The 23,204-nt window shown below is 40.4% G+C and overlaps 2 protein-coding genes across 4 annotated transcripts in view; one reads left to right on the top strand and one right to left on the bottom strand.

Annotated features, from left to right (window-relative positions):
• The window catches only part of MSH3 (mutS homolog 3), a 190,506-nt gene extending 186,776 nt beyond the window's left edge, over positions 1-3,730 (bottom strand). The window contains exons 1-2 of one of the 2 annotated variants that reach the window (XM_042250722.1): positions 3,430-3,730; positions 1,585-1,702 (exon numbers count right to left, since the gene is read on the bottom strand). In XM_042250722.1, the coding sequence (XP_042106656.1) occupies positions 1,585-1,702; positions 3,430-3,636 (325 nt within the window). In that variant the 5' untranslated portion in view covers positions 3,637-3,730. The remainder of the gene's footprint in view (positions 1-1,584; positions 1,703-3,429) is intronic. The other variant, XM_012178913.4, reaches the window with a different exon arrangement.
• Positions 3,731-3,831: 101 nt separating this feature from the next.
• On the top strand, positions 3,832-23,148 carry DHFR (dihydrofolate reductase). 2 transcript variants are annotated; one of them, XM_004009054.6, is made up of 6 exons: positions 3,832-3,990; positions 4,360-4,409; positions 6,920-7,025; positions 11,096-11,222; positions 13,472-13,587; positions 17,305-23,148. In XM_004009054.6, exons 1-6 carry the CDS (start codon positions 3,905-3,907, stop codon positions 17,381-17,383), a joined length of 564 nt encoding a protein of 187 aa, XP_004009103.1. In that variant the 5' UTR covers positions 3,832-3,904; the 3' UTR covers positions 17,384-23,148. The 2 variants fall into 2 exon arrangements, with proteins under 2 accessions (XP_004009103.1, XP_042106657.1); XM_042250723.2 differs by lacking the exon at positions 4,360-4,409 and having other exon boundaries at positions 3,979-3,990.
• Positions 23,149-23,204: the final 56 nt, after the last annotated feature.

The raw sequence follows: 23,204 nt of genomic DNA, 5'->3' as shown, positions 1-23,204 counted from the left end.
CTGTGGTATTGGAGAAGACTCTTGAGAGTCCCTTGGACTGCAAGGAGATCCAACCAGTCCATTCTGAAGGAGATCAGTCCTAGGTGTTCATTGGAAGGACTGATGCTAAAGCTGAAACTCCAATACTTTGGCCATCTCATGTGAAGAGTTAACTGATTGGAAAAGACTCTGATGCTGGGAGGGATTGGGGGCAGGAGGAGAAGGGGACAACAGAGGATGAGATGGCTGGATGGCATCACCGACTTGATGGACATGAGTTTGGGTGAACTCTGGGAGATGGTTATGGACAGGGAGGCCTGGCGTGCTGCAATTCATGGGGTCGCAAAGAGTCGGACACGACTGAGCAACTGAACTGAACTGATGCAGAGTAATGAAGCAAAGAAAAGTAGACAGCCCTGGAAAATGCAAATTCTGTCGAGTCACGCCTCCATTCAGGTAGGAAGAGGAAAAGGGTATCATCAGACCTATCCTTCACTTTAATCATGCATCTCCATTTCTACAGTTATTTCATACATAAATTCAAATTTTACTTCTTGATCCACCAAACTGACACTTTTCTTTTTTGTTTTTGACTCATTTGTTTTGGGCCTCCCTGCTGGCTCAGATGGTTTAGAATCTGGGTTCTAAACCAGAATCTGGAAACCTGGGTCCGATCTGGGTTGGGAAGATTCCCTGGAGAAGGGAATGGCTACCCACTCCAGTATTCTTGCCTAGAGAATTCCATGGACAGAGGGGCCTGACAGGCTACAGCCCATGGGGTCACAAAGAGTCAGACACAACTGAGTGACTTTCACTTCACTTCACTTCATTTTCCCTACATAATTTCGTGAGAATAATGAAGAAAGAAGCATTCTCTGTCCTCTCCTATCATAAACTGTCTGAGGCCACTTAACTAAAGAAAAATTTGCTCAAGTATCTGTATCCAATACCTCCGCTAGAAGTCCGGGAGCTCAGGAATGGTGGTTTTACCCAAAATCTTTTCACATACAGAAGAAACAGCTCCATGATTAAAAAGGACAGGCTAGATCTACACGTCCTAACACTGAATGTTGTTCAAAAAGCTCTAAGAGGGGAAAAATTGTTGCAAATTAGTATATATAGTCTATTACAATTTATGAAATACTATTCGTTAACTACTTTGTGGTATATGTTTATACATATAGATGTGCATAAGTAGAAAAATCTGGAAGAATATACAGCATCTCCAAAAATCAGCAGTAGGCCTTACTGAAAGAAAGACTATGAGGTCTTTGTCTACCTTCTACGTTTCTGAATTGTTTGAAAATTTTATAATAAGAATGTTTTACTTTTATAATCAAGATCAAAATTTGCTAAAGGCAATAAAAGAGAAAATTGAAAGAACTACAGCCAAATTGCAGAACTCCAGCTTTTACCCCTACTTCTCCAACCTTCTACCCACACACCACCACTTAAGAAGGTACCAATCTGCTTAAGCACAATGGAAGCCTTTCTCCACAAAGGAAAAAAATGGCCCAGTTCTCCTATAGCCTCCTCTTCCCTCAGAACACAAGAATATCAGAGCCATGACTTGTGAGAACGAAGAAAAACTGCCCCAGAACTCACCAGAGTTTCCAGACGTTACAGAATCACTTCCTTCCTTTTCTTGGACTTTCCTCGCTTTCTTTTTAACAGGCCTATCACTCTCCAGTGCTCTCTTTTTACTTCTGTCAATTTCTGCAACCTATGTTAGAAAAGGATGTGTCATCTCTACTCTCAAAATTTGATGTATGCAAAATAATTTAAACTTTACTTCTGAATGACAGTAGGTTCTTGCCATCCACCCTTCATAGAATTGTCTACTTAGAGCTATGGGTGAACTGTTCTACCATCATCAAAGATAAGCTGGAGGTCAGGTCACGAGCCTCGGCATCTCAAGCAGTCCTAGAATTAGAACCAAGGCTGCTACTTTTCTTCACTTAATCAGCCTTGTCCTAGCTCAGATTATGAATCACACTACTTACCTACGCTAAATAGAGTACCTTCAAGAAAAAAAACTAATATTTAGATAATTAAAGAATGGTATCATTTTTGAAATGTTAATTGCAATTTAACTCTTTCATATTCAAACTTGGCTTATGTTTTACCACTGAAGATGCCACAAGATTATGGACTGTATGCTGACAGAAAAACTGTCAAAAACTTAGCTCCTTCACCAAATGACCTGTAAACAGTAGGTGTAAAATAAAATCTTGGTGAATTCATGGAAATGCACACTATGGTCAAAAAACAAAGACAGGAGAGGTACAATCCTCTATAGAAGAAATATAAATGAAGGGAACAAAATTTTGAAGCAGCCAAGCTGTCACCTGCTTCAAAACCTGGAGGGTTACTTAAAAGCCAATCTACAACTGCCTTCCACATTTTCAGTTCGAGAAATGCTGTACCAGGGAGCCCCAATGAGGGCTCACCCTTAGGTTTTCCTTTGTGGCAGTGTTTCTGGTCAAAAACGCAACAAAACTATTTTACTCAAAGGATGGCAAGCAACAGGAAGGACCCAACGACTAGCACATCTGTATCGTCTCAAGAAACTTTTATCCACTCATATCGTGTATCAGACTTTATAATCTGAACCACAAGGGGTAGGTACAGCCACCAGGGAACCGCACAGAAATCATGACTTTTACTGGTAATCACCCGAAACATTGGGCAAGGCTGTTTTAACGACAGTTTTCATCCAGTCACCTAACTAAACAAATACAAATGAACAAGGCTCTTCTTCAACCCACAATTCAGGCCGGGGCGGGGGAGGGGGGCCGTGGGGGAGGGGGGCTGGGGGGAGGCGGGGCGGGCGGGTAGAATGGAGATTAAAATGAACAAGGCTCTTCTTCAACCCTTAATTCAGGGGGGAAAGAAAAGGTGGGGGGGGGGCGGGCGGGTAGAATGGAGATTAAAAGAGGTATCCTCTGACCCTACTCATCAGAATGGGCGTCAGGAGACCTGAGTTTGTGTCTCAGGGCTGCCATTAAGAGTTGGTGTGACCGTAACCTCAAAACTAATACCTCAAGTGTAAGTGTGAAGTGAAGGTCGCTTAGTCGTGCCCGACTCTGTGCGACCCCATGGACTTCTCCATGGAATTCTCCAGGCCAGAATACTGGAGTGGGTAGCCTTTCCCTTCTCCAGAGGATCTTCCCAACCCAGGGATCGAACCCAGGCAGCATTGTGGGAAGATTCTTTACCAGCTGAGCCACAAGGGAAGCCCGGTTCGAAGGGCACCTAGGATGGAGGCGGGCCTACCTCTTCCTACCGCCTCCTTCCTGAGCCCTGCCCCTTTCTCGTCTGGCCCAGTCACCTCGCCGATTCTCGCGCACAGTCCCCGCCTCATCCCGCCCCACCCACAAGCGCAGCCTCCGCCCGTCTGGCCCCGCCCCCTCTCCCCGATTGCCCCGCCCCGTCCTGGACCGAACCCACCACGTGTGGCTGCAACTGCGGCGGGAGCTTGGACGCTAGGGGCGCCGCGGAGTCAGAGTCAGGGTCCGCCTTCTCGGCTGCAACCGCTGGGGATGCAGTGGATTTCAGGCTTCCCGTAGACTGGAAGAATCTGCTCAAAACAGCCTGCTTTGCAGACGCTGGGTTGGCGGGAGCGGCGCCGCCGGAGGCCGGCTTCCGGCGCGACATCGCAAGGCCGGGAGTCAACAGCCCGAGAGCCAACAGCCCGAGAGCCGGGCCTAGCCGGGAGCGCGGGCCCGCGGCCGCAGTTCCCGGGGTGTCTGCGGGCGCGAGCACGTCGTGACCCGGCGGTGCGCCGGGGCGGGGGGCGGGACGGGGGTGCGGTCTCGCCTACGCAAATAGGGCTGGAGGGGCGGGGCGGCCAAAATTTCGCGCCAAGCTGGCTGTGCGGAGACCGCGGTTCACGGCTAGCTAGAAAGTGTTTCCTGCAGCTGTCATGGTTCGTCCGCTAAACTGCATCGTCGCTGTGTCCCAGAACATGGGCATCGGCAAGAACGGGAACCTGCCCTGGCCACCACTCAGGTATCTGCTGAGCCCGGGGAGGTGGATGGGTCGAGAGTGGAAGCTGGCGCCAACGGCCCTTGATCGGGATAGCTGGGACGCGTCGCGCCGACGCTGGGAGGAGGAGGGGTCGGTCTCGTGACCTGAGCTGGCGAGAGCTAGGCTTGGGCTTCATTCTGCTTCCGGAGCTTGACTGCAAGTTATTGATTTACGTCCCGCTCCAGCTGCCCGGCTAGACCTTTACTCCCGGCTCCTACCCCGGGAGCAAAATCCCAGCCCTGAAAGTCCTCACCACCACCCCGCAACCAGCGCCCCGTTTGTCGGGGGGCTTTAGAGCTTAAGCCCATGGGATCACATTCTGAGGAACTGCGTGTTTCTCTTAACTTGTAGGAATGAATTCAAGTATTTCCAAAGAATGACTACAGTCTCTTCAGAAGAAGGTAATGTGGCATTTTTAAGTGCTTCAAGTTTGCCAAAGGTCTTGCCTGAGGAAGCTTACCAGTGCAAATTTTACTTAAGTGAAAAGTTTCTCATGTTAGTCTTGGACCTTTTGTCTTAACATCAGTGTGTATACAGTTCCCAAGACTCATTAAACATTCCTTAAAAAAAAAAAGTTTATTTGAAATTTGATGTGGGCGCGTACAATTCAGGTATTGGGCAAAATTGGAAGCTAGGTAAAGGCTTCTGTGGAGGTCAGTGCTCGCAAAGGAGAACGGAAGAGGCTTTTGAAATCGCTGCTGCTGTAAGATGTCTGAATGGCAGTGGATAGGACAAAGGGCAAAAAAGGGTTACAAGATGCTCGATTTGGAGATCCGAAAGTTGAAGGTGGTGCAGTAAGGCAAGGATGAACTCTCATTTCCAGTTTGATAGTCTGAGTGACATGGGGAATAGTGAGCAGCTCTAATGATGAAGATTTTGAAGTGCTTGTAGGATATTCGAGACAACTTCAGGCCCAGGGAACGAGGTGAACTGAGCCACTGGCAAGAAGAGGATAACCAGGGAAAAGAATATGGGCATGAGGGATAGGACCATTTAAAACCTAAGAGGAGTGTATCTTTGTTCATTGGAGGAGCAGGAGCAGCGTAAACAGGGCAACCATAAATCAGAAAGGAGCAGATGCAGCGTAACTGTAGTGGCAGGGATAAAAGGTCCTTGGATTTGGCCCTTGAATCACTGGTGGAGACAAGATGGCAAGAGCTTTAAGGCAAAGGATTGACATGAACGCTCTCAAGAATCTTAAGTATGGCCTGCTAATAAGAGCATCCTCTGCCTGTTTGCTTGTTTTCAGTAAATATAGTATTTCTTGGATGAATGAATGAATGAAAGGGAACCAAGGATGTCTTGGCTGTCTCCCTGCGTCCTTCATTCATCACTTCTACCTTAGTTGTTAGGTCTGTGCCATTTTCCTCATCAGAATGACTCACCTGTTAGCTCCATTAATAGTTGATAATCTTATTGAACACATAAAGTCCTGTCCTTGAAAATATAGTGCATATTGTATAAGGGTTCTCTGAATTACAGGGGGGGGGGGGCGGGTGTTTATTCTTGGAGGAAAATAAAATTTTTTGCAGTTTGTAAATTTCATGTTTTTGTTTTGAAAAAAATCGAACTAATGATGATTCTTCAAGAAAACAGACACATGCACTCCTTTGATAGTCTCTCAGAACATGTCAAAAATCAGAAATGTATATGTTCCTTTGATCCAGATATGCAGCTCCCAAGGTTTTTCCCTCCTAAGTAATTAAACAAAAATGGAAGCTACATATGTAAAGTTTTTATAGAAGCAGTATACTTGAAAGAGAAGCATAGAGGCACAATTGATAATGTTTTAAGCTCATTGCTTAGAATATAAAGCAGCTATCTTTAAGAAAAATTAAGTAAGTAAAGTCGCTCAGTCGTGTCCGACTCTTTGCAACCCCATGAACTGTAGCCTACCAGGCTCCTCCCATGAGATTTTCCAAGCAAGAGTGGAGTGGGTTGCCATTTCCTTCTCCAGAGGATCTTCCACACCTGGGGATTGACAATCTGAGCCACCAGGGAAGTCTAATTTAAGAAAAATTACTGTAATTTAAATCTATAAAGTATGCAAATATAAATAATGTGTATATGTGAAAGTCACTCAGTCATGTCCAATTCTTTGCAACCCCATGGACTGTCTCCAGGCCAGAATACCAGAGTGGGTACCATTCCCTTCTCCAGGGGATCTTCCCAACCCAGGGATCGAACCCAGGTCTCCCACATTGCATGCGAATTCTTTACCAGCTGAGCCACCAGAAGTGAAGTAGCTCAGTCATGTCCGACTCTTTGCAACACCATGGACTGCAGCCTCCCAGGCTCCTCCGTCCATAGGATTTTCCAGGCGAGAGTACTCGAGTGGGTTACCATTTCTTTCTCCAGGGGACCTTCCCAACCCAGGGATCAAACCCAGGTCTCCTGCATTGTAGGCAGCCACTTTATCATCTGAGCCACCAGGGAAGCCCTTAAATACCCCTAACAACTTAAATACCCTTAAGAACTCAATTGCCCATAACAATAAATAAGTCTTAAATACCCATAACAACTCTACAAGGAACCATTGTTATCTCCATTTTATAGGTAAGGAAAATAAAGCACAGGAAATACACATGACTAGCTCAGTAGATGACAGAATACATTCGATTTTAGCACTTCATCCCAGTATCTTTGCTTTTAACTACTATAATGTACATGATTACAGTTGATTAAAGCTATATATTGGTTATAAATTGGCTAAAGGCAAAGGGAATAATAGTTACTAGACTTAGATAATGGATGACATGATAAATTTTGGTAAAGCTGTTTTTAATTTTAATTTTTAAAGCAGATCCACTAGGTGTCACTATGACCATCATCTATGCATATATGTATAAGTATATAAAAATATATATATATGCTCCCAAAATATATTTATTCTTTCCATGTGATTTTAAAGGTAAACAGAATTTGGTGATTATGGGTAGGAAGACCTGGTTCTCCATTCCAGAGAAGAATCGACCTTTAAAGGACAGAATTAATATAGTTCTCAGTAGAGAACTCAAGTAAGTACTGTAACAAATTTACTGCAAGAAAATCGTGTTCCATTTCTTAATGGTAGAGGTTTCAGTTCAGTTCAATTCAGTCGCTCAGTCGTGTCCAACTCTTTGCGACCTCATGAATCTCAGCACACCAGGCCTCCCTGTCCATAACCAACACCCGGAGTTCACTCAGACTCGTGTCCATCGAGTCGCTGATGCCATCCAGCCATCTCATCCTCTGTCGTCCCCTTCTCCTCCTGCCCCCAATCCCTCCCAGCATCAGAGTCGTTTCCAATGAGTCAACTCTTCGATGAGGTAGGTGGCCAAAGTACTGGAGTTTCAGCTTTAGCATCATTCCCTCCAAAGAAATCCCAGGGTTGATCTTCAGAATGGACTGGTTGGATCTCCTTGCAGTCCAAGGGACTCTCAAGAGTCTTCTCCAACACCACACTTCAAAAGCATCAATTCTTCAGTGCTCAGCCTTCTTCACAGTCCAACTCTCACATCCATACATGACCACAGGAAAAACCATAGCCTTGACTAGATGGACCTTAGTTGGCAAAGTAATGTCTCTGCTTTTGAATATGCTGTCTAGGTTGGTCATAACTTTTCTTCCAAGGAGTAAGCATCTTTTAATTTCATGGCTGCAGTCACCATCTGCAGTGATTTTGGAGCCCAAAAAAATAAAGTCTGACACTGTTTCCACTGTTTCCCATCTATTTCCCATGAAGTGATGGGGCCGGATGCCATGATCTTCGTTTTCTGAATGTTGAGCTTTAAGCCAACTTTTTCACTCTCCTCTTTCACTTTCATCAAGAGGCTTTTTAGTTCTTCTTCACTTTCTGCCATAAGGGTGGTATCATCTGCATATCTGAGGTTATTGATATTTCTCCCAGCAATCTTGATTCCAGCTTGTGTTTCTTCCAGTCCAGCGTTTCTCATGATGTACTCTGCATAGAAGTTAAATAAGCAGGGTGACAATATATAGCCTTGATGTACTCCTTTTCCTATTTGGAACCAGTCTGTTGTTCCATGTCCAGTTCTAACTGTTGCTTCTTGACCTGCATACAGATTTCTCAAGAGGCAGGTTAGGTGGTCTGGTATTCCCATCTCTGTCAGAATTTTCCACAGTTTATTGTGATCCACACAGTCAAAGGCTTTGGCATAGTCAATAAAGCAGAAATAGATGTTTTCTGGAACTCTCTTGCTTTTTCCCTGATCCAGCAGATGTTGGCAATTTGATCTCTGGTTCCTCTGCCTTTTCTAAAACCAGCTTGAACATCAGGGAGTTCATGGTTCACGTATTGCTGAAGCCTAGCTTGGAGAATTTTGAGCATTACTTTACTAGCATGTGAGATGAGTGCAATTGTGCAGTAGTTTGAGCATTCTTTGGCATTGCCTTTCTTTGGGATTAGAATGAAAACTGACCTTTTCCAGTGCTGTGGCCACTGCTGAGTTTTCCAAATTTGCTGGCATATTGAGTGCAGCACTTTCACAGCATCATCTTTCAGGATTTGAAACAGCTCAACTGGAATTCCATCATGTCACTAGCTTTGTTCGTAGTGATGCTTTCTAAGGCCCGCTTGACTTCACTTTCCAAGATGTCTGGCTCTAGATTAGTGATCACATCATCATGATTATCTGGTTCGTGAAGCTCTTTTTTGTACAGTTCTTCTGTGTATTCTTGCCACCTCTTGTTAATACTTTGTGCTTCTTTTAGGTCCATACCATTTCTATCCTTTATCAAGCCCATCTTTGCATGAAATGTTCCCTTGGTATCTCTAATTTTCTTGAAGTCTTTTCCATTCTGTTGTTTTCCTCTATTTCTTCGCATTGATCGCTGAAGAAGGCTTTCTTATCTCTTCTTGCTATTCTTTGGAACTCTGCATTCAGATGCTTCTATCTTTCCTTTTCTCCTTTGCTTTTCGCCTCTCTTCTTTTCACAACTATTTGTAAGGCCTCCCCCGACCGCCATTTTGCTTTTTTACATTTCATTTCCATGGGGATGGTCTTGATCCTTGTCTCCTGTACAATGTCACGAACATAGTTCCATAGTTCATTCCATAGTTCATCAGGCACTCTATCTATCAGATCTAGGCCCAAATTAAAGTCATCTAATTATCAGCCTTAATGACACCTACAAAATACCTTCACGACAACACCTAGATTGCTGTCTAAATAACTGAGTACTGTAGCCTAGCCAAGTGAATATATCAAAGACCGTGGGAAGGAAAAAAACACTGCGTAACTATAGCCTAAGGGGACTCAGGCTTGTATAGATTTTCTCCCAAATCCCTCCTAGAATGGCATAGGTTAAAAACATGAAAGAAAGTGTACCAGAATATTTGCACTGACCGCCTTTGGGTGGGGGAATGCATCTTGCCATCTGCCCCGGTATTCATGCTGGTCTCTCCTGGTTGCAAGGATATTCTGATTATCTCTTTACTTGGTAGCATTGAGACTCACTGATTGTATTGCCATTCCCAGAGATTCTTTAATAACATATTCTTGAATACTACTGAAGTTTATCTATGGCCAGCTTGAGCTAAAACGAACATAAATCTCAATGCGGGAGATTTTCAGCTGGGGAAGCATATCTCCAATTTCTTCCTTATGACCCCCCTGTGGTGTATCTGATTGGATTTGTTTTTTTCTTATGCATTTATATATAACATTCATTGGTGTATTTTCACTTTTTTTTTAATAAGGCGGAAAGAAAATTTAAAATCTTTATTACCAAGCACACCAAGGAAATAAGGATACCAGTTAGGGAAAAATTTTAGAGTTATTTTTTGTCCTTCCTTCTGCTTCCCTACTTGTGGTCAGTTCCACATATATCCTGAGCACCTGCTGTGTGCCAGGCACTGCTAGGTCCTAAATAAAAATGGGGAGATTCACACAGGTAAATCTCTAAATCATGTAAGCTTTTAGATAGATTCACTTTCTTACCAGCCCCCTGCCCCCGCCAGTGTAAAAAGAAACTGAATCCTCAAAGTAGCCCCAAAATTTGCTGCCAGATATTAGTCATTTTGGGTAAGTGTTTCCTTAATGAGGTATAGGAAAAAAATGCCTTTGCAAAGCTTTCTAGACAATCCAGTTGTGGCTTTAAAAGAAATATTATGCAGCCACATTTGGAAAACAGGTATTTTCTCAAAACATTAAGCATAGAATCATCATATGCCCCAGCAATCCCACCCCTTGGTATATATACCCAAGAGAAATGAAAACATAATTACATAAGAACCTGTACACAGATATTCAAAGCAGCATCATTCATAGCAGCCAAAAAATGGAAACATCCCAAATGTCCATCAACTGATGAATGGATCAACAAAATGTGCTATATCCATGCTATGGAATATTATTCCACAATAAAAGGAATGAATTACTGATACCTGCTACAACATAAATAAACTTGGAAAACTAGAGTTTAATATTATTTTATAGTTTTTCTTTTAAAATACATACTATGTACAACAAAATTACATTTTTGTCTTATGTGTACATTTCCTACATTTTAACAAATGTATGCACCTATGCCTCTGATGCTGGGAAAGATTGAAGGTAAAAGAAGAGGGCAGCAGAGGATAAGATGGTTAGATAGCATTACCGACTCAATGGACATGAGTTTGAGCAAACTCCGGGAGATGGTGGAAGACAGGGAAGCGTGGTGTGCTGCAGTCGATGAGGTCACAAAGAGTCGGACATGACTTAGCAACTCAGCAACAACATGCACCAGTATAACCCCATATCAAAGGTAGAGAACGTTACTGTCACTCCCAGAAAGCTGCCTCAAGTCCCTTACTGGTGAATCTTTACCCCTTCCCTCCAGAAACAACCACTGTTCTTATCTTTCTCCACACATATCATGCGATATCACAGGTGGTTTTGGTTTTGATTCATTGTGGACTGTATATAAACAAATAAGGGTTAAATTATTGGCCATGGGCCATACTGATGCTAAATGCTTTTTATTGAAAGATTTTATGTTTATGATGATTTTTACTTTATAATTACTGCTTCCTAGTCAGATTATTTTACTAATATGAATGGTGTTTGTAGATATCATGTGTAATTCTTTCTGTTAATCTCAGGGAACCTCCAAAGGGAGCTCATTTTCTTGCCAAAAGTCTGGATGATGCCTTAGAACTTATTGAAGATCCAGAATTAACAAATAAAGTAGACATGGTTTGGATAGTGGGAGGCAGTTCTGTATATAAGGTAAGTAAAATTATCTGTGAATATAAAGAAATAGTCTACCCTCTTTCAGCCTCCCTGCCATCTGAACTTTGAAAAAATAAGCCATGAGCAAAGCGTGTTATTTCTATAAATTAGACATACTGTCAGTTTGAATTACTCATTTTAAAATAAGTTTTTAGGTCTATACCAATTTATTTTCAATTCAAAATAGTTGATGTTTCCAATTTTAAAAACATTCTAAACCCTGCCTGAGAACTGTATTTGTGTGCATTGTTTACTGTTCCGTATGTGCCTGGCAGACACTGAGTTATCATCTGTTTTTCAGGATAAATACGTTACTTACTGAGAAAAGGCTGTGGCTGTCCATTGATATATAGTGACTAGGTGGATATGAGCTAATTAAAAACAGAAGACTCCCTCAACAGTTTTCATTTAAAATGATAGGGAGAAAGTGTTACATGATTTCATATCATAAAGGAAGACAGTATGTAAAATAGAAAATAATTCCTGTTGCTGGATACCAGAAGACCTCCAGCTTTAGAAAATGCTGAGGTTAATAAATAGAATTTTATAACATTGATGAAAGATGAACATTTATGGGGAGAAAAAAAAGTCAGCCCCTATCCTTTGGTGGCTTGTGGTAATATACGAACACAAATTATTTTAGAAAGAAGAGGTATACCAAGATCCCAGTTGGGATTATAAAAATTCTTGTTTTTTGTGTTCCTCTTTCTACAACCTTTATTTCCTCCATTTGTAATAGGGGGAAAATGGACATTTTTCTTTGGTCTTTTTGGCCAAGTATGAATTTTTTAAGAAAATAAATCCTTTCTTTTCTTCAGTGTCTATCATATTTTGAATGATTCAATACTGCAGTCACTTGAAAATGTATTCTAAACGATATAAGTACTTAAATACATTTATATAATTTGATATATCTAAATGCATATAAATAAAGAAGTAGAATCCCTAGGTGATAATTCACTAGGGATTACTTCACATCACAATGACTTGTAGAATATTCAAATCTACCAGCCTGTTTTTGTAAACAGAGTTTCATTAGAACATGGCCATGCCTATTGGTTTATTGATGTTTATGACTGCTTTTGCTACAAAGGTAAGAAACTGTATGGCCCACAAAGCCTAAAATATTTACCATCTGACTCTGTACAGAAACAGTGGACCAAATATCATTAACTATTACTTTTTTCCCAAACTTTGAGCTTTTTATTTTGTATTGGGTATAGCCAATTAACAATGTTGTGGCAGTTTCAGGTAAACAGTGAAGGGACTCAGTCATACATATACTTGTACAAATATCATTAACTTTGACATAGATCTTCAAATGCTACTGTGATTAGTCCCTTCAATTTTTCTAATTTTTGGTACAGTTGAATTGATTTGGTTGGGGCAAGAGAAAAACTGATTTAATGGAAGCCATAGTATTGAAAATAAAAAGTAAAATTTGTTCTATGACCTTTAGGTGGAATCTTAAGGATTACAAACACTTGAATTTATATGTATATGGTTTTGTGGGTTTGTTTTGTTTTTACCTCTGTAAGCTATTTCAAAATCAAGAGTTATTGCTTTCCTAGAGCTACAGTTGGGACTGACTCCTGACTTTATATTCAAATTTTAAGATATTTGTTCCAGGGAAGTTTTTTCTGTAGAAACTAACAACAGTGTTATAGGCAGTGCCACTGTCTCCATAAAACCAAATGCAATCATTGGCAACAGCAGACAGAATGTGCTACCTACTAGCATTGTGACTATCTGCTGAGAAATTGAAACATTATTAAATTTTATGTAAAGGTGCTAAGTATGCCCTTGGGATTTTCATTAGTCAAAGTTTCATGAAATTGCTATCTTATCCATATATACATATATATATATATATATATATATATATATATGTAAGTTTTTTCCATGGAGGGAAAGTAGATAATCTGGGGGTTTTAATTCTTAAAAAGCAACCAAAGATGAAAGACAGATTGAATGCTTAGATGCAAAAAGAGTTTATGCAAGCAAACTAGAGCCCAGAGTATATTTGATTCACCCTTGTAATTATTGATAAATGATTAGGGCCATTCTCAGCTAAGTCATACTTAGCTGAGACCCAGAGTGAAGTATGAGACCCATACTTAGCAGGGACCCAAAGTGAAGAATAGGATAATTATAGTATACTTTGGAAGTAATTAAAAATATTAGAGTTTCTATAGCTTTAGACACAGATAAATAAGGAAATTAATGCCTTTTGTTCTATTTCAAAGGAAGCCATGAACAAGCCAGGCCATCTTAGACTATTTGTGACAAGGATCATGCAAGAATTTGAAAGTGATGTGTTTTTCCCAGAAATTGATTTTGAAAAATATAAACTTCTTCCAGAGTAAGTAAAATGTTATCAATTAGTCTGAAGCAACTTTGGCTTTCCTGCTTAAGAACTATAAAAAAGACAGTGTGTCTTCAGATAGAATTCAAGGTAGTAATGTGTTTTATAGACATATGCTATAGGAATTTTGGGTATCTGCTTTAACACACTTGGGAAGGTACAGGTTTTAATGATTTTGCTGAAATCTAGAGAGTCGGCCTTAGTTGGTTCTGTGAGATCTCTGCCTATTCAGGATCAGACCACTGCCTTAGGGGATACAGTGTTTACCTAGACAGGTGATGTACTATCACTATGCTCCAGATCACATTTTTCATAATAGGAGGAGGGGGGTGAATAACAGGTAAGCATCCAAAGAGTTGCTGTGTGGTGAATTGAAATACTGCAATGTGGTAGATGCTGTATAGTCTGAGAAGTCCTTTCTGAACGGTGATGCCTACACTGAGAGCTAAACAGCAAGAAGCCAGCCACACAAAGACCTGAGAAGAGCATTCCAGAAACCAAAAGTAGCTAGTGCAAGAGACCTGAGGGCAGAAATAAGCCTGGCGTGTTCCCTGAACCTGAAAGCCACGGTGGGCATTGAGTGACGAGGGGCCCGAAGGATCAGACCAAGGGCGAGGCTAGAGGGTTCTGAATAGAGAGTGATACTGTTCTTCTGGAGAAGGGGTAGGCTACCCACTCCACTATTCTTGGGCTTCTCTTGTGGCTCAGCTGGTAAAGAATCCGCCTGCAATGTGGGAGACCTGGGTTTGATCCCTGGGTTTGGAAGATCCCCTGGAGAAGGGAATGGTACTCACTCTAGTATTCTGGCCTGCAGAAATCCATGGACTGTATAGTCCATGGGGTCGCAAAGAGTCAGACACTGAGCAACTTTCACTTTAACTGTTCTGTTACGGGAAGTGGGCTGGAGGGACAGGAGTGAAGGAGGGAGGCCGGTTACAGCAGTCCAGGTGAAAGACGAAGGACCTTAGCAGTGGTGGAGGTGGAAGAGGAGGTTACATTTGATTTACTCTGTACTTGTGCTTTTAGCATGAAACTGATTGTTTTAAACATTTAAACATTTTAAACATTTCAGTTTAAAAGCACTTTTCAGCTGTGGGCTATGGAGAGTAGATTAATTATACCAACACTTTTAGACTAGCTCTTAACACATTCTTTCAGACATTCTCAGTTGAAAGCAGTTTTCCTTTGAGTGCAAGTTTGATTTTGGAAATTCCTCCTAAAAGCAACATTCAGAGCAGAGTCTGTATAAATGGATGATGAGGGCCAGTCTCAATTAAGTCATACTTTTGCAGGGTAAAATATATTATATATATTTACTGTAAAGCTTTAGAGTAAAGTATATTGCTTTCTAGAGTTGGGGCTTCCCTGGTAACTCAGCTGGTGAAGAATCTGCCTGCAATGCAGGAGACACAGTGTAATTCCTGGGTTGGGAAAATCTGCTGGAGAAGGGATAGGCCTACCCACTCCAGTATTCTTGCCTGGGAAATCCCGGGGTAGAGGAGCCTGGCAGGCTACAGTTCACAGAGTCGCAAAGAGTTGGATACAACTTATGACTAAACCACCACCGTATATACAGTTTTTAAAAACTGTGTTTCTTTTTCCCAGCTTTATTTTCTTTTGTACTGCTTAGATTGCTGATTCTCACCTTCTGTGGATACTGATCTCTGCTGTCCCTCTTTTTTACATTTCTTTTTTTGCTACTAACAAAAAGAATAAATTACTGTGTGACTCAGCTTCATATTAAATACCTTTAAAATACCTTTCTAAACCCTGTTGCTCTGAATCGGACATCTTACAAAGCTGTGACCCTTTAGAATTCTTTATAATTTAAATACAGGGCTGGCTTTTTGACTCTTAGAAAAAAAAAAAAATGAACATCTTTACTGAGAAATGATTCACACATCTCAACATTCATCCATTCGAAATATAAACTTCAGTGATTTTTAGTATATTCAGAGTTTTGTGGCTATCACCACAATCTCAAGTTCAGAACATTTTCGCCACCACCCCAAAAAATCCCTGTGCACATTAGCAGCTGCTCTTTATTCCCCTCCCATCTTGGCTCTAGGGAACACTAATCTATTTTCTATCTCTATAGATATGCCTATTCTGGATATTTCATATTAACAGAGTCATATAAAGTGAAGTCTCTAACTTAGTATTCCATTTGTAAGGTCATCTATGTTGTGACTGGTTTGATCTCCTTGCTCTCGAAAGGACTATAGTCTTCTCCAGCACCACAGTTTGAAAGCCTCAATTCTTCAGCACTCTGCCTTCTTTATGATCCAGTTCTCACAACCATTTGTGTCTACTGGAGAGACCATAGCCTTGACTATACGGACCTTTGTTGGCAAAGTGATGTCTTTGCTTTTTAACACACTGTCTAGGTTTGTCATAGCTTTCCTGCCAAGAAGCAGTCATCTTTAATTTCATGGTTGCAGTCACCATCCACAGTAATTTTAGAGCCCAGAAGGAGGAAATCTATTACAGCTTCCACCTTTTCCCCTTCTATTTTCCATGATATAATAGGACCAGATGCCATGATCTTAGTTTTTTTTAATATTGAGTTTTTAGCTGGCTTTTTCACGCTCCTTTACCCTCATCAATACAATACAGTATTGTAAACTATAGGCACAGTGTCACACAGAACATCTCCAGGACTTACTTATCCTGCTGAAATTGTATATACCCTTTGAACAGCTACTCCCTGTTTCCTCCTTCCCCCAACCCCTGGGAACCACCCTTGTACTCTCTTGCTTCCATGAATTTGACCATTGTAGATTTTTCATTTAAGAACAATCATGCAATACTGTCCTTCCGTGACTGACTTATTCCACTTAGCATAATGTCCTCCAAGTTCATCCATGTTGTTACAGATGGCAGGATGTCCTCTTTAGAAAGCTGAATGATAGTCTATTTTATGTATACATATTTTCTTTATATATTCATTTGTTGCTATAGTTTCCATATCTTGGTTGTAGTGAACATGGAAATGCAATTATCTCCTCAAGAGCCTTACCGGACTTCACTTACTAAGTGTCTTACTTACCAGAAAAATCAGAGTTAGTGTTGGCAAGGATGTGGAGAAATTAGGACTCTTGCACACTACTGATAGAAATGTAAAATGGTGCAGCCACTATGAAAAACAGTATGATGGCTCCTCAAAATACTAAACGTAGAACTACCATATGATCCAGCAATCCCACTTCTAAGTATATGCCCAAAGGAGGGCCTGAGTTTTGACTTAGAAGCTGGTGGGAACACCAACCTAAGTGAGTGTTAGGGCATAGAAAAAATAAACAGTGATTCTAGTAAAGGATTTGCAGTAAGCCACACAGTGGGGAAGTAGAGCAGTGCCGTGTCTACTAATTAAACAGAAATCAAGAATATCCATATATCACATATAACTTCAGTTCCACTCTGACAGCTAAAGGTTGAATTTTATTTTCCCTTTGCTCACACAAGAAATTTGATACCAAGTTTAAGACTTACAAAACGTCCTTAAGAAATTTCATATTAGCTGGATAATAGAGTGGAAAGATAAAGACAAACTGCTAACAGTGGTTAATTTGGGGGTGAAGAATTAGGAGTAAGAAGGAAAGGAAGAATTATACATTTCATTTTCTAACCTTCTATAGAGTTTGAAGTTTTCTTACTATTTGCATGTGTGATGTATTTGCATAATATTTAATTAGACATCTTTTTCTTTTACAGATATCCAGGTGTTCCTTTGGATGTCCAGGAGGAAAAAGGCATTAAGTACAAATTTGAAGTATATGAAAAGAACAATTAATGTGAAAATGTTTTCTGATCTATTTCAAGCCTTTCTAAGCAATGTACTTTTATTCCCTATTAATCTTTTTTTATTAATTATTATTGGAGTATACTTGCTTTACAATGTTGTGTTAGTTTCTGCTGTAGAACAAAGTGAATAAGCTATCCATACACATATATCCCGTTTCTGGATTTCCTTACCTTAGATCACCACAGAGCACTGAGTAGAGTTCCGTGTGCTGTACAGTAGGTTCTCATGAGTTATCTGTTTTTTACCTAGTTGTATATTCCCCATTAATCTTAACTAGACTATATCAGATACCATTTGTAAAACATTTCTTGCTATAACTGTCTGAATTCCCATTAAGGGCCAGGAATAGGTTACCAGCACCACCTAGGGTAGAATATATCTATCAAGACAGTCCAAAGTGGGAGAGTCCCCTGGTGGCAAGAGTTGAAACCAGAGCCTGTAGAGCTAGGGGGTAAGTTCAGAGGTCAGAAATGGACAATAAACAGAAAAACTAGCATTCAGTTATCAAGTTAGATCAAAAGAGGGACTAAGAATTACTCCATATAGATCACACTACTGAAAAAAATTCTGTTCACTCAGACCATTCCACAAGGATAGTGATGAACAGGCACAAGACTACCTTTTGAGTTAAGAGAACGTCTGAGACCTTTAAAAACTTTGTTTCCGACCTTCAGTGAGATTTCACAGGATGTTACAATGATAGAACAAGAAGTGGCTGCTCTTTACAAAAAAGGATAACCTAAAATCATGCAAAATAGCTTAAATTTTAAAAGGTAATAAATTGAGAGTGAATATTGCTAGAAACCAAAATTAGTAAGTTAGAAACTAAACATCACAGAATTAAAAAATGAAAACTAAACCATGTTTTACCCATCTTATTAGCAAAGATTTAGATTACTAATATAAAAATATAGCATTTTCTGCCTATAAATTGGTACAACCTTTTTAGTGTGTAAGTTAGCAGTATTAATTAAAATTCAAAATATTCTGGGTTTGGACCCAGAACTTCCACTTCTAAAAATTATTCCTGAACAAAGAGATGGGTCCAAGAATATTTGTTGCAAAATTTTGTTTTAAACTTGGAAAGAACCCAAATGTTGATTAATAAGAACTACTTAATGTCTATAAAATGTAACATCTGCAGCAGTAAAAAAAAAAAAAAGGATTGACTGAAAGATGCCAAAAACTGCTAAGAAGCAACTTATGTATCAACTCAAAATGTTTAATAAATGTTAATGTGTGGGAAAAAGCATGCCGCAAACTATTGATAGTACCAGTTTGGAGTGTTATTTTCTGCATTAGGTATGTCTGTTGTGATTAAACTTTTTGAAGTGTTATGCGCTCATTTTTATTTAAAAAATGACTTAATAAATAGAGTCCTTTATGTTTAGCAGTAAAATTAGGATACAGGCCATCAGAAGTAAAAAGAAATGTCCTAAAATCTTCCTAGAGGGAAAAGACAGATCACACAGAAAAATAGGAACCAATACTAAGGAAGACTTACAAACCACAAGAAAACAGTGGTGCTCTCTGCAAGGAACATAACCAGAAAACTATTAGAATCCAGAATTTATAGATCTTAGATACTGACACGAAAAAGAAGGAAGCCGATTAGAGAAGAGGAAACTCAAATGACCAGAAATATATATAAAGATGTCCCTGCCTAACTGGAGAAATGCAAATTAAAGCTACAGCAGGGTATCATCCACACACATCAGATGGGGTATTCTCACTAATATCAATTTATTTGATAGATGATATCAGAAAGCATCAGTTCGTATGTGGAAAAGTAAAACCAGGAAGGTAAAAAGGCCAGTTCAAGGTCAGCAAGCAGGTTCCCACTGGGTTACAAACTCAGTACTGCTGAAATATCTGGGAAATGGAGGGGAGGAAAGCTGGAGTATTTATCGATTTATCCATCACTCATTGATGGGGCTACTCCAACTAACTACTAGACAGAGTCCCAGGTATTTGCAATAAGGCTGCTGACATGCTCAGTTCAGTTCAGTCACTCATTGGTGTCTGACTGTGACCCCATGGACTGTAGCACGCCAGGCTTCCCTGTCCATCACCAACTCCCGGGCTTAAACTCATGTCCATTGCGTCAGTGATGCCATCCAACTATCTCATCCTCTGTTGTCCCCTTCTCCTGCCCTCAATCTTTACCAGCATCAGAGTCTTCCAGTGAGTCAGTTCTTCACATCAGGTGGCCAAAGTATGATATGCTCAGGACCAGCAAATGTAAACACTGAAAACAATTCCATATTTATGATTATGTACAATTTCATACTAATTTATATAGTAAAGAGTATAAAGGCACAGATAGTTTAAAGTATTTTACAATTTTAAAATACATAGCAGCATGAAGACCAATTAATTACAGGTTCAGGAGAGGAATGATGGTAATTCAGACTGGAGAGTTGGGTGCAGTAAAAAATTTGATTCAGGATAGATTTTAAAGTTGGAGGTAGCAGGATTTTCTGGTGGCACTGGATTTTGGCTGTGGACCTACTGAATTTGAAATACCTATAAGGAAGGAAAAAGGAAAATGAAAGAAAAACTGAAATAATAGAACCATGCTGTTAAAATTCTGAGAAATTATTTTTAACTGATAAATCTGTGCTAAGTCACTTCTTTCATATATTCAATTTTAAATTCTATGTGGCATCCACCTTTGGGGCTGATTTGGCATTTAATTATATTAACCACATTGCTATAAATGACATTCCCAATCAGTAGATTAAAGCAAACATGTGCCCTTCCCCTCCAGTACATTAAAAGTGAAAGTAATGCTGTTCACTCACCATGTTGATTGAGAATTCACTGCCTTAGCAGATAAAACCCTAATCACAATGACTTAACACATGGAAGTTTATTGCTCAGATGAAGTCCAACACAGGTGTTTGCGGTCAGCTGGCAGCTCTCCAGGTGGTGATAAAGGGAGCCAGGTTCATTCCACCTTGTGGTGTCTGTCTTCTACTAGGCATTTCCAGGATTGTTGCCAAAAAGGAAAAAGCATGGAAGATCACTTGTGGGAGGTCTGGCCGTGAGGGCAGTCCAGGAACTGGTTACACGTGACTTTCTTCCACATTCCACTGACCAAAACTGTCATATAACCACATCCAACTGTAAGAACCCTGGGAAATGTAGTCTAACTGGAAGACAAAAAAAAAAGATTGGGTGAGCAGTTAGCCAGACAGGGACAGAAAGATCAGGATTATAACTTGACTTACGCCTCCAATTTTCTGTTTTTGAATCTTTAAATAGTTTGGAGATGCATCTTGCTTCGAAAATCATTTTGTGTTGTTTCAGAGGGCTCCGAAAAGCTCTGGTACCACAGTCCTTTATGTCTCAGTGCAGAAAGAATTCAGCGAGAGGAAAAGAGATAAGAATAGGATGCTTGTGAGGCTTACAAGAGGATGGGTGAGGCAGTGCCATGCACAGAGAACTTCCTGGGCTATAGTTTTATAATCAAAGGAAAAGTGAGGAGATGGAGAAGAACTTTGTCTTTCTTGAGTAGACATGCTTCCATCATCAGCTCCTCCTCCAGGTTGGGCAGGGGGGTTTTCTTGTTCCTGTGTGGTCAAGCTAGGTCCACAAGTTATTGTTTTTTATGTGTGCAGAGAGCATATCCAAGGGATCATTAACTTATTGAACTCAATAGCAGGATGTGGGTCTCAAGCCACCATTGTTTTGCTGTTTGGGGGCATGTCCTGTGATTCTGTTGCATGGTTCTGTTACCAAGCAAGCTTGCTTGGTTTTGTGGTTAAGAACACCTGCTTTCTTGAGTAATCATTAACTTACAAGGGTCTCCCATATTTTTTTTTACTTAAAATCCCCAAGTGGTATTAACTGTTTATTCACCTACTTGGTCGCTTTATCCCTATCACTTCTAGTATGGGCCGTTGAGTTTTTTGAAACTAGAAGACTGGAAAGAGTTAATGCTAATTGTTCTTTAGTGGTCGTGAGAAATGTAAGCAGAGTGCAGGTCTTCTTAGGAAAGAACTCTGTATTTTAGGAAACTGACTCATTCACGGGCAAAGACTAGATGACTCTGGTAAAGAATGGAAAGAGTAATACCATTCTTTGCACATGGCGGTAATTTTGTCATTTAGAGCCTTTGTTTAACATTACATGTTGGGCTTGGATTTTAGTTGCATATTACCTGTATTCTCATTGCCTATGTCATTCTATTTAGTAAAAAGTGTTCTTCTATTGTGGGATATATTCTTGTTTGACTTTTCCATCTGATTAGGAAACCTGTCCTTCCCCAACAGGCTCTTAACAGCATAGATTTCTTCACATTCTATCCTCAAAGCTTACTCCTTTGTAGGTCTTTGTTTCAAGTCATGAGTGGAAAGCCTATGGGTCTCATTTGGTGAGTGCTCTCTGCTGGCTCTTACCCACTAGAGTTCTGTGTGTATCTCCAGGCAGCCTGACAACCCAAACATCTGTCTCACTTCCCTAGACAGCATTTTGTCACATTTGAATTGAAGTTAAGAGTGCTGTCAATTCACTTAGTACAAACTCACAGGAGCAGGAAGAAGGTCCATCCAGATTGAATGGTTCTGAATTTCCATCTTAAAAACTACTGCTAGTACTCAAGTACACAATGTGATTGAATTGCTCTGGATTTTCCATAGAATCAGAAATATATATGTCAATTCCAGGTGGCGCTAGTGGTAAAGAACTTGCCTGCCATCGCAGGAGCTGTAAGAGACAACTCCAGTATTCTTGCCTGGAGAATCCTATGGACAGAGGAGCCTGGCAGGCTGTCGTCCATAGGGTTGCACAGAGTCGGACACTACTGAAACGACTTAGCATACATACATACATGTATGTATGTGTATGTATATATATAATGAGATTTAAGTTACTGACTCAGTTAATTGTGAAGGCTAACAAGTCTGAAGTCTGCAGAGGAGGCCAGCAGGCTGAAATTCAACCAGCAGTCGACACTGCAGTCTTGAGGCAAAATTTCTTCTCTAAAAAACCTGCTTTTGTTGTTCATGGCAGCACTTTGTATAATAGTCAAGACGTAGGAGCAACCTAAGTGTCCACTGACAGATGAATGGATAAAGATGTGGTACATATATACAGTGCAACACTAGCCATAAAAAAGAATGAGATAATGCCATCTGCAGCAACATGAATGAGCCTAGAGATTATCATACTAAGTGAAGTCAGACAGACAAATATCATATGATAGCAATTTGTGGAATCTTAAAAATATATATGAACTTATTTCCAAAAACAGAAACAAACTCACAGACATAGGAAAAAAACATGGTTTCCAAAGGGGAAAGGAGCAGGGGGGATAAAGTAGGGTTAACAGATACAAACTACTGTACATAGAATAGGTAAGCATCAAGGACCTACTGTACAGCACATGAAATTGTATTCAATAACTTGTAATAACCTCTGTGTGTGTGTGTGTGTGTGTAGGTATATATACATATGCTGCACTGTGCTTAGTTGCTCAGTTATGTCCAACTCTTTGCAACCCCATGGACTGTAGCCCACCAGGCTCCTTGGTTCATGAAATTTTCAGGCAAGAATACAGGAGCACCATATGTAAAATAGCCAATGGGAATTTGCTGTATGGCTCAGGAAACTCAAACAGGGGCTCTGTATCAACCTAGATGGGAGGGGATACATGTATACCTATGGCTGATTCATGTTGAGGTTTGACAGAAAACAGCAAAATTCTCAAAGCAATTATCCTTCAATAAAAAATAATTTACAAGAAAAAAGAATATGTGAGCAGGCTGCCATTTCTTCCTCCAGGGGATCTTCTCAACCCAGGGAT

Source organism: Ovis aries, chromosome 5 (assembly GCF_016772045.2).
Source record: "Ovis aries strain OAR_USU_Benz2616 breed Rambouillet chromosome 5, ARS-UI_Ramb_v3.0, whole genome shotgun sequence".
NCBI lineage: Eukaryota > Metazoa > Chordata > Mammalia > Artiodactyla > Bovidae > Ovis > Ovis aries.
This window is presented reverse-complemented; position numbering and strand designations above follow the sequence as displayed.